This window comes from Rhea americana, unplaced genomic scaffold (assembly GCF_003343005.1).
Source record: "Rhea americana isolate MKP2758 unplaced genomic scaffold, rheAme1 scaffold_825, whole genome shotgun sequence".
NCBI classification, from domain to species: Eukaryota; Metazoa; Chordata; class Aves; order Rheiformes; family Rheidae; genus Rhea; species Rhea americana.
Window position 1 is genome coordinate 6,651 of NW_028187007.1, and position 11,078 is coordinate 17,728.

Here is an 11,078-nt window from a genome sequence, read left to right on the forward strand (position 1 = left end):
TGGGCTCTTGCTACAGCCCCACTCTCCTACCCCGGTCGGCGGTGGCGATGAACCGGCCCAAGGGGCTCCAGGCCACGGTGCTGAGGGCGGTGCTGCGGCAGGGACCTGGCAATGGGGCCGCGCTCAGCCCCATGGCGGTGCACGACCTGCGCAGAGCCTGGCAATGGGGGTGTTTCGGGGCTTGCCTGGATCCCCGAYGCGGTGCCCGGGGGCGATCCGGGCACCCTGCCGCTGGCAATGCCCCTGTGCAGCCGCTTCAGCCCCCCAGGATGCGTGCGCAAGCATGTCAAAAGCATGCACATGCAAGTGTGTAAGAGCGTGTGTGTGTTGAGAGCATGCACGTGCAAGCATGCAAGAGCACACAAGTGCATGTCAAGAGCAAGCACGTGCACGTGTGGCGAGAGCATTTTGGCCAGGTGGTGGCCAAACCTGGCATGGTGTCGCGAGGCTCATCGCCACGCAGCATCCGCAGCCGAGCAAGAAACCCACAGTCCAGCCAGAACCGCTCCCACGCGACCGGGGCCGGCCCTGACCTGGTTCCCCTCTTGCTTTTAACATCCTCGCTCGGGCAAACGCGCAGCTCGGAGCCGGGCCCGCGGCGCCGCACGCATGTTGGGCCGCCGGCCGGGGCGAGCGGCTCTGCCGGGCTGGAGCCGGCGCTGGGGGGTGGGAGGGGGGCGGCTCCTTGCACGCCCTGCCTTGCACACCTCRCCTTGCACATGTTGCACGCCTCCCACGGAGGCAAGGGCAGGCAGAGGTGACTTTCCCAGCGCTGACCCAGCCGCCCGCTCCTGGCAGCGGGACCCAGGCGTGGAGGCTCGCGGGGCAGCGCGGGGACCGTGGGGACCGTCACTGCCCATGCCTTGGCCCTCCCCTTGGGGCTCATTTTTTCACAAACGTTTCTCCTGCTAAAGCCTTGCTGTGGGAGGTCGCTTCAGCAGAGCAGCATTTCCTGAACGAGCCAATATATACGTATATATCCCTAACTGTGGATAAATATTTACTGTGCTAGAAATGGAAGCAGCGCGGAGCAGAGTCATTTCTCGAGCRCTGGGGCAGAGCTCCGGTCACGCGAGCCGATTGCGGCTGCTCAGAGGAACAACCAGTCGGGGAGCATCTGATGGAGATGCCGTTAATAACGGCGAGGCATTTTGGGAGGCRGTAGCGGGGCCCGTGCATCTCTGGGTGGCAGGAGGAACCGTGGGGGAAAGGCAGCAGAAGCAACGGGGCTGCCTGCGTTCCTACCTGCATCCCACATCCTGCATCCCACGTCCCGCATCCTGCATCCATCCCAAATCCCGCATCCCACATCTTGCATCCATCCTGCACACTGCATCCCGCATCCCTCCCACATCCTGCATGCCACATGCCACACGCTGCGTGCTGAATCCTGCACCCTGCATCCCATATCCTTCATCCTGCCCGCTGCATCCCGGATCCTGCATCCCACACACACCCCTATGCCACATCCCACATGCTGCATTCCGCATGCTGCACCCTGCACGCCACATGCTACATCATGCATCCATCCTGCATCCCGCATGCCGTATGCTGCACGCGACACACGGAGCGAGCCGCCACGGGGAGCTCCACGTACGAAATTTATTAGGAAAACCCAAATCGAACAACAACAAAAAAAGAAAACCATCGTGTTCCCGCCAGGCTCCCCCTCCGCAGCGCCGGGGGGAAGGCAGGAAGCCAACAACCAGCGCCGCGGGAAGCGGAGGCGGAAAAGCCGGGAAAGGCGGCGCCCGTCCGCACCGCCCGCCGGGCGCATCCGTCCCGGCGGCTCCGGGCGCTCTGCGGTGTCTCCGGGGGATATGTACAGGGGCACGGGAGAGGGAAGCAAAATGCACCTGCCCGCAAACCTGCCCGGGCGCCGAACGCCGGGAAGCACGGCGGGAACGCTGCACCCATCCCTGCGCGCTCCCACGGCGTGCCAGGAAAGCCGGAGCCACTCCGGAGCGTGGGGAGCGGGCGGGGGGGTGTACTCCACCGGGTTGGTCTTCACTGGCTTTTTCCTATTGGGGTCGGGGGGGGTCTGCCTTCCAGACCTGCCGTCCTTCTCCTCCTGGCTCCCGGGGCTTGGGGAACGCGGGGAGAAGCCGCCGCCGGGGCGCGCAGCGGGCAGCGACGCGGGGTCCGGCCGGGGGCTTGGGCGAAGCGTCTCTCTCTAAAGGCAACTCAGAGTAGGTAAGGCAAAATGCAAACAGTTTGGTTTGTTCCCCAGTTAGCATCTCGGCTYTGGAGCCTCCCGCTGCTTCCGCACGCGCACGGGCGGGCGCCAGGACACGCTGCGGGACACGCACAGCTTGTGGCTTAAAGAGGGAAAGGAGAGAGGGAGCGCCCCCCTCTCCGCAGCCCCAATCCGGGGTGGGGGGGACGACCCACCCCGGGAAGCAGCGCTTTGACACGTTTCTGCCGTGACGATCGCCTTGCCCGGCRCGTTCATGCTTCGCGGCCGGTTTCGGAGCGCCCCGGCGGCGACCTTGCTCCCGGCGCTCCCGTGGAGCTCAGCACCGGCCCTCTTCCTCGGCTCCGTTTCGGTAAACCCGGCTACACTGAGCTGCTTGCGGGGCCTTGTCCTGCGCAGGGCCCCACCACAACCCCACGGGGATCTCAGGTGGCTTTGGCCATCTCATCAAAGCCATCTCAGGTGGCTTCGGTYGTGCAGACCTATGATTTCAGATGGTGCCATGTATATGGCTCAAAGGGGCCCAAGGGCTGCTTGCTGCGATGCCCTCAGCAGAGCCCCAGGGCTGGCGGGACCGTGGGCAGCTGGTGGGGTCCATGCACGATAGTCATGGGGCTGGAGGGACCACAGGCAGCTATTGAGGTCCATGCGTGATGRTCAGTAGGGGCTGGAGGGACTCATGGCAGCCATCAGGGTCCATGTGTGATGGTCGGTGGGACTGCAGGGACTGTAGGCAGCTGTCAGGGTCCATGTGTGGTGGTCAGTGGGGCTGCAGGAACCACGGGCAGCCATCACAGTTCATGTGTGGTGGTTAGCGGGGCTGGAGAGACTGTGGGCAGCTGCCAGGGTGCATGCATGGTGGTTGGTGGGGCTGGAGGGACCGCAGCTGGCCATCAGGGTTCATGTGTGGTGATTGGTGGGACTGGAGGGGCTGCACAGTGGTCATGGGGTTGGAGGGWCCATGGGCAGCCATCARGGTCCATGTGTGATGGTCAGTAGGGGCTGGAGGGACTACTGGCAGCTGTCGGGGCCCATGCATGGCGGTCCGTGGGGCTGCAGGAACTGATGGGCAGCTGTCAGGGTCCATATGTGGTGACTGGTGGGGCCAGAGAGACTGTTGGCAGCTCCCAGGGTCAATGTGTGGTGGTTGATGGGGTCAGAAAGACTGCTGGTAGCCATCAGGGTCCATGTGTGGTGGTTGGTGGGACTGGAGGGACTGCTGGCAGCTGTCAGGTCCATGCGTGATGGTCGGTGGGAGTGGAGGGACAGGCGGCAGTCATCAGGGTCCATGCATGGTGTTCGGTGGGGCTGGAGGGACTGGTGACAACCATCAGGGTCCATGCATGGTGGTTGGTGGGGCTGGAGGGACTGGTGGCAGCTGTCAGGGTCCATGCATTGTGGTTGGTGGGACTAGAGGGATACAAGCAGCTGGCCAGGTCTTTGTGTGGTGATCAAGAGGACCAGAGAGACAACAGGTGGCTGTGGGATCCTTGCACAGCAGTAAGTAGGGCTGGAGGGACTGCGGACAGCTGGCAGGGTCTGGGCATGGTGGTCAGCAGAGCTGGAGGGATGTGAGCGGCTGGTGGGACCCATGCATGACCATCAAGAGGGTCAGAGAGACTGTGGGTGGCCAGTAGGATCAATGCCTGGTGGGTAGTGGGGCTGGCTGAACCATGCATGGCCATCAGGGTCCATGTATGGTGGTCAGTGGGGCTGGTAGAACCACGCATGGCCATCAGGGTCCATGTATGGTGGTCGGTGGGGCTGGTAGAACCACATGTGGCCATCAGGGTCCAAGTACGATGGTTGGTGGGGCTGGCAGCACCGCAGGTGGCTGGTGGGGTCCATGCCTGGTGGTCAGCGGGGCTGTTGGGACCGCGGGCAGCCAGTGGGGTCCCTGCACGGTGGTCAGTAGGGCCAGAGGGATACGAGAGGTTGGTGGCATCCATGCATGGCGGTCAGTGGGGCCAGCAGGACCGCGGGTGGCTGGCAAAGTCTGGGACCTGGCGGGGACCGGACCCGCTGTGGACCCTGGTCCCGGGCGTCCCCCCAGAACCGTCCCCAGGGGGTGCAGAGCGGCAGCCCACTGCCCACGCAGCGTTGTGCCCCACGGCTTGGGGACGAGCCCAAGGGACAGACGTCTTGGGTGGCCCCAGGTGCCTTCTTGCATCCTCTGGCCGGACTCATCCTGCTTCTCCAGTCCCGGTCCTGCCCTTCCTCTGCCCCTTCACCCTCCCGGCTGCACCGAAGCCGTAACTTCGCCCCCGGGGCGGCCCGAGGGCACCGAGGGGTTGGGGGTCTCCACCTCGGCGCAGAGCGAGGGCACCCGGTGCCTCGGGGCGGGCGACGCCTGCAGCTCCGCCGGCGGGGGACGAGCCGGCGGCTGCGCCCCGGGGCGAGAAGCAGTCCGGAGAGAGCCGCTGCCGCCCGGATCGGGTTGCACCGCGCYGGAGCGGGAGGAAAAGAAATAAAAAAAAGGGAGAAGGGGGCAGGGGGGGAAGCGGCAGGGTCGGGGCTGGGGCTCCGCTTCGCCCCCCCGCCGCCGCCCTCACTCGGCCCCCGACTCGGGGAGCCCCTCGGCGTCCAGGCAGCCGTTCAGCTGGGCGCCCGCGCCGCCGGGGCCCTGCGGCTCGTACTCCTCGTCCAGGAAGTCCAGGGAGTTGTTGCTGGGCAAGCCGCGGATGGTGAACTTGTGGGACACCTTGGTCCACTGCTCCCGGTTGCTGGCCACCCTCTCGTAGAGCTCGGCGGCCTTGGGGAAGAGGTCCTGCAGCAGCCTGCGGGATGGGCACCCCTCAGCCCGCGGCCCGCGCCGTCCGGCTGCCCCGCTCCGGCCCCAGCCCCACGGCGGGAGACCCCCCCCTCGGCGCCCGGGGTCACCCAGCAGCGCCCGAGCCCACTCCRCTTCACCCAGGGATGCTCCGGCCTGCAACCCCACCAAGGGGGGACCCATGGGGCTGGCAGTGCCCGGGGGGCACAAATGCATGGGGTCGGCAGCGGGGAAGAGGGGCAGGGGGGCAAAGGAGTGCGCCGAGGCAGGGCGACACGGCCTCTGCGCGCTGTGGCAGCACCCCTTGCACCCGCGCTGCTGCAGCACCCACGAAGACCCCGAACGAAGGGGCAGGAGGGAGCGGCACTGGGTGCCCGGGACTGCCCTGGGCAGCCCACGGCCGATGCGAGAGGACGGGGGACGCCCGGGGCAGCGCGGGAGCCCCCCGCCGGCACGGGCCCCCGCCAGGGCACTCACTTGTAGATGGGCATCGCGATGTGCTCCATGAAGCTGATCTGCAGCTCGGGGATGTAGGCTTTCTCCCGGTCCATCATCTCCAGCGGGCGGTTGCCCATGGCCTTCTCCTGCGGCGCCGGCGCAGCGGGGCTCAGCACCCGCCAAGCCCGGTCCACGTCCGCAGCCACCCGCCCCATCCGCGTCCCTCGGGACGCGCCGAGCTCCCCGAGGCTGCGGCCGCGGCCCCGCGCTGGGACGGGGACACCGCGCTACGTACCAGATCTCCCTGGGAGAAGAACTCCTTGTAGATGAGCTCCTGCGGGGGAGAGGCTGTCAGCACCGGGGGCTGCCGCCGGTGGCCCCATCCCGCCGTGGGGGCACGCAGACCCCACAGCGTACTCACCGCGATCTTCCTGGTGGTCTTCCAGCCCTTGGTCTGGTCCGAGAGGTCGCAGGACGTCATGAGCAGGCACAGCAGCAGGCTGTGGTGCTGCTTGTTCTTGGGGTCGTAGCCGACTGCCGGGCAAGCRGAGGGCACGGTTCGGGTGGGCGAAGGGGCCCCGCAGCCTGCTCTGCCCCTCCCCACCCGCATGAGGGCTTTGGGGACACCCGGGACCCGCCGTGTCACGTCCCAGTCCCCAGGCCAGCACATCTTGCAGACCCGCTGCCCACGGGGCTGGAGGAGACCCAGTGGCGATGCCCGCTGCAGCCCTGGGCCCTCGTGGCCCAGCTTCACCTTCTGCCATCTTCTGGAGGTCCTTGAAGATCCGCAGGTGGTGGGCCAGGTCCGTGGCCAGGATGATGTCCCTCATGAGGTCCAGCATGCGCTGGTAGTCCTGCAGGGGCAGACGGCATGGCCAGCGTGACCAGCTCGGCGCCTCCGTCAGCCCCGGGCACCCGAGGAGCCCGCTGCACCGTGCCCGGTGGGAAGCAGAGCCGGAGTGGGACAAAGGCCGGCGCGTCGCCCCCAGGGATCCGTCCGGGGACCTTGCCCCGACGGCAGCAACGTGCAGGCCTTGCAGCGTGGCACGGGGGGTCCCGGGGAAGCCGAGGTCCCGCCGGTGGCCCACTCACCTTGCGGGAGAAGTGGTCGAAGATGTTGCAGCCCTGGCTGTTGAGGATGGCGATGGCCTGGGCGAAGTGGTGCCTCTGCGGGAGAAGCGGGGCTGGGGGAGCCGGCGGTGGTGCGGGATGTGGCCGGAGCCGCAGAGCCCGCCGGGAGCCCCCCGCCCCACCGGGCCCCCTCCCACCCTCACCTCCATGACGGAGCCCTCTGAGCTGTACAGCGCTGCCAGGACGGATTTCTGCAAGACAGAGCGGTCGGGCTCAACGTGCAGCCCTGCCCCAGCGTTTCCCCCACCCAGCCAGACGCCCACCCCGACCAGGGGCTCGCGCCGTCCCCTCTCTTCTCGCAACCAGGGCTCACCGAAGCCACCTGGAAGGAGTTGTTGGTGCCTCTGTGGTCCAGGTCATGGCACATGCAGGAGATGAAGAGGGCAAAGATCTCGATGTCTCTGCAGGGTGSAGGGGGAGAGGTCGGAGCGGGGGCCATGGCAGGGGGCAAGGGGGCAGCCCGGCTGCAGGACCAGGCTGAGGATGAGGACGGGGGCACCTTACTCCAGGTAGTTGACCAGCTCGAGGTTCTTGTAGAGCAGGTAGCAGAAGTGGGAGACGGAGAAGGCGTGCATCCAGTTGTGGTATGGTGGGTCGCGGTAGCCCTTCTTCACCATCAGGCAGAACCTGGACGCGGCAAGGCTGGCAGTGAGGAGGGGACGCGGGGCCCACGGGCATGTCCCCTCCATGTCCTCCAAGGGTGCGTGGCCATCCCCAGCTGGCCATGGGTACGCGAGTGCAGCTGCAGTGTAGTGCCCCCATGTACAGCCCAGGTATTTGGGGAAACTGAGGCGCGGGGCCATGGGACATGCCCAAGGCCACACAGCAAGTCAGTGGCAGAGCAAGGATGGGGACTTGGGCACCCTGATTCCTTCCTATGCCATTAGCTAGTGCCTTGGGGACATATATCATGAGGAACATGAGATCCCCCTCCCGATGGCATCCCAATGGAGGCCACCCACCGGGTGAGCGTCTGGCGGTCCATCTTGTAGGTGTTGATGAARTTCATGTCCTGCAGCATGCTCAGGATGGCCTGCAGAGGGGATGGCAGGCACAGGGTGATGGCTYGGGCGCCAAGGGGGCCTCTGCCCAGCAGGCAGGGAGGTGGCCTGGCCGCAGCAGCCGGCCCCACTGCTGCAGCTCCCCCAGCAGCCTGCTCCTCATGCCAGGATAGGTGAGGCGACCAAGGGCATGCAGGGTGCTGGTGGCTCCTCCTTGCCTAGCCCTTGCAAGGAGGCAGGTGAACACCAGCGCTCACCATGGAGGTGTCGTCCTCGGGGAGCGAGCGTGGCGTGTAGGTGAAGCTGTCAAAGTTGGGGTCGATGGCTGACACRGGCTGGATGCCCTCGCTGAGTAGTTTGGTGTATTCATCATCGGAGACCTACAAGACAGGACAAGAGCCTTCACCAGCAGCCCGCAGAGCTGTTCCCGGGCCATTTCAGCCTCAAAACCTCCCTTTGGGTTTTGGCTGGTTCRAGACTGGCCCAGAGCTCTGGTTGCTTGACATCCACCTACATCCCCTGAGATGCACACAACCCTGAGGTGAAGCCCAAGCCAGCTCATCGTCTTGTGTAGGAGCAGCTCGCCCACCCCGCCCCAGATCCTGGTCCTTGTCCCAATGCCAGTCCTGGCCCACCGYGACGGCTCACCTTCATGTGATACATCATCATCTCATTGGCCAAGTGGCTGCGGTACTGCGCCTCATTCACCTTCTTGTAGAGGAGGGACTGCCGGGGTGGGAGTGAGGTGTGAGCATGACTGGGGGTGACAACGGCCCGCCAGAGCTCCATCCRGAGATGGGCCCTCTTCTTCCCATCGCCTGCCCGTGACGGAGACAGGCTCTCCTCTCCCACTGACCATAATGGAGATAGGTCGTCCTCTCCCCATCACCCGAGACAGAGATGGGCTCTCCTCTTCCCATTACCCATGATAGAGATGGGCTCTCCTCTCCCAATTGCCTACTCATGATGGAGATGGGCTCTCCTCTCCCCATTGACCAGGATGGAGATGGGCCATCCTCTCCCCATCATCCACAATGGAGATGGACTCTCCTCTCCCCACTGCCCACCCATGACAGAGACAGGCTCTCTTCTCCCCATCACCTGCAATGGAGATGGGCTCTCCTCTCCCCATCACTTGAGACAGAGATGGGTTCTCCTCTCCCCATTACCCATGATGGAGATGGGCTCTCCTCCGCCCATCACCTGCCCATGGTGGAGACAGGCTCTGCTCTCCCCATCGCCCACCCGAGATGGAGACGGGCTCTCCTCTCCCCATCACCTGGGACAGAGACAGGCTCTTCTCTCTCCATTGCCCACTCAGGTGGGAGCACTGGGGAGCCAGAGGTGTCCCCAGCACTTACGTGGGCAATGCTGATACCACAGTAGATGGAGAAAGCAGTGGCCAGATCCTCATCAAACTTGCTGAACCAGGGTCCATTGATCTTGTTGACCAGCTCTGCAACGCCAATGACCTCTAGGACCAGAGTGGGACAGTCAGAGGGATCACCTCAGCCCCCAAGTCCCCTGTGCACTGACCCAGCCAGGACCAAACACCACGCCCYGACTCACCCTGGTTCTCGTCCTTGATGGGGAAGCAGAGGATATTCCTGGTGCGAAAGCCAGTGCTGTCGTCCACACCACGGTAGAAGAGCGGGTGGGAGTAGGCATCCTTGATGTTAAGGATCTTGCCGGTGGTGGCCACATGCCCAGCGATGCCCTGGTCTGCGGGGATGCGGATCTCATAGCTCTGCAGGCAAGGAGAGGCACCAAGCTCAGGGTGGCCCCACGCAAGGCAAGAGCCCTCCCCAAATGCCCAGCCTCTGGCATCATGCTGCATCTCATCCCTGGAGCTGCCCACACCCAGCTCACCTCATCGTCCACCACGCCACCATCAAACACCTTGGCCACGAGCTCGTGGCTGAGCCGGTCCAGCAGGAACACAGARCATCTGCAAGAGAGRTCACAGGYACTCACGGCATGCCCGAGGGCATCSMGGCCTCTCACTCAGCTGTGACACCCAGCCCTGACCCCTGGGGAGCCAGGAGCCACTCACATCTCGGCATTGCTGAGGTTTCGGGCTTCTGTGATGATCTCCTGGAGCAGAACGGACACATCGTCTGTGATRGGAAGAAAAGCCATCAGCGGTGGGGCCCGGGGCGTGCGCTGAGCAGCGCTGGGGCTCTGCAGTAGGGAGCAGCAGGCAGGGAAGCTCCTGCTGCTGGCACCRCCCGGCTCATGTGTGATGAAGTGGTGGGTTCCCAGAGCACGCAYGTGTGTGTGTGTGTGCGCGTGTATTTGTGGCACAGCACGTGTGAGTGTGCAGCAAGGTACACAACGCAGCACTGTGCTTGTGCGTGCGGCCCAAGCTGCACCTGGGCATGCACATATGCAACAGCGTGCGTGTGTGCACACACATTTCTAAGTGCGTGCAAGGCTCTGCGTTCACGCAACGAGTGCATGGGTGCGTGCAGGTGTACCCAAGTGCACTCAATGTTGTGTGTGCACGTGCACGAGTGTGTGTGTGGAAGTGCATGCATGCACGGCACGCATGCGTGCACATTCCCCCTCCCATCACCAGCCCCCAGGACCAGGTGTCCCCCAGCCTGGAGACAGGSGACGGGTGATGGCCCGAGAAGCAGCAGGCGACAGGGGGACCGAGCCACCTACCCAAGTGCGTGAACAGGTTCTTCGCCACCTGCAGCAGGGCCTGGTGGGGACAGAGAGGACACTGTTAGCAACCAGCATGGGCCCRAGGATGACCAGAACAGGGTGGGTAGAGGTCCATGCTAGGGTGCCACAGGGCTTTGTGGGCAGTTGGCAGCCGGCCTGGAGACGCAGGTGTCYGGGCTCCCGTGCCGCATGCCAGCCCCTCTTGCTGCTGGAAGGAGGGGGACAACCCAGGGGGGAGCTGATGGGGCTGGACACTGGGGTGACATCCCCGCCACTGCCAGCAGCTCCTTTGTAAGGAGGGTGCCTGGGGGTGCGCAGCTCAGCTGGGAGGGTGCTGGGGCTGGGAGGGTGCCGGGGGCACCCGCTGGGGTCTCACCTGGCACTCACACTTGAGCTTCTGCTCCTTCTGGAAGGCCAGCGTGCTGGTGAGCACCGTGGAGGTGTAGCAGAAGCAGTGCTGGATCTTGTGCTCGTCTGCCTCCGTGTAGCTGCGGGGCGAGAGCAGGGCTGGGACATGGGTGCCCGCGCRGCACCCCACGGCCAGACCCCATGTGCCCCACGCTCACCTCTCACCACCCAGCTTGTTGAAGGCGCAGGCCAGGGCCACCACCTGCGCAGTGGCCCGGCTGGTGACAGGGACGCAGAGCATGGAGGTGACCTCGAAGCCCAGCATGTTGTTCAGCTGCTTGTGCTCCTCCTGCAGGGAGGAAGAGTGAGGGGGGCCATGGGGTGCAGGGGCCGTGGGGCGCCGGGACTGTAGGGTGTTGGGGCTGTGGGGCACCAGGATCAGGGGCTGTTGGGTGCCAGGACTGTGGGGTGCTGGAGTTTGTGGGGTGCTGGGTCCATGGGATGCTGGGGCTGTGGGGTGCTGGAG

At 65.1% G+C, this 11,078-nt stretch overlaps 1 protein-coding gene across 1 annotated transcript; it reads right to left on the reverse strand.

Moving 5' to 3' along the window:
• Positions 1 to 1,588: 1,588 nt before the first annotated feature.
• Positions 1,589 to 10,931, reverse strand: PDE2A (phosphodiesterase 2A). The gene is made up of 19 exons (XM_085323197.1): positions 10,771 to 10,931; positions 10,581 to 10,692; positions 10,202 to 10,241; positions 9,588 to 9,651; positions 9,404 to 9,482; positions 9,104 to 9,281; positions 8,896 to 9,008; positions 8,183 to 8,260; positions 7,792 to 7,914; positions 7,496 to 7,566; positions 7,038 to 7,160; positions 6,847 to 6,934; positions 6,677 to 6,724; positions 6,495 to 6,569; positions 6,157 to 6,256; positions 5,824 to 5,936; positions 5,698 to 5,736; positions 5,442 to 5,548; positions 1,589 to 4,971 (listed from the first exon to the last, which is right to left on the reverse strand). Exons 1-19 carry the CDS (start codon positions 10,875 to 10,877, stop codon positions 4,743 to 4,745), a joined length of 1,887 nt encoding a protein of 628 aa, XP_085179323.1. The 5' UTR covers positions 10,878 to 10,931; the 3' UTR covers positions 1,589 to 4,742.
• Between the last annotated feature and the right edge of the window lie 147 nt (positions 10,932 to 11,078).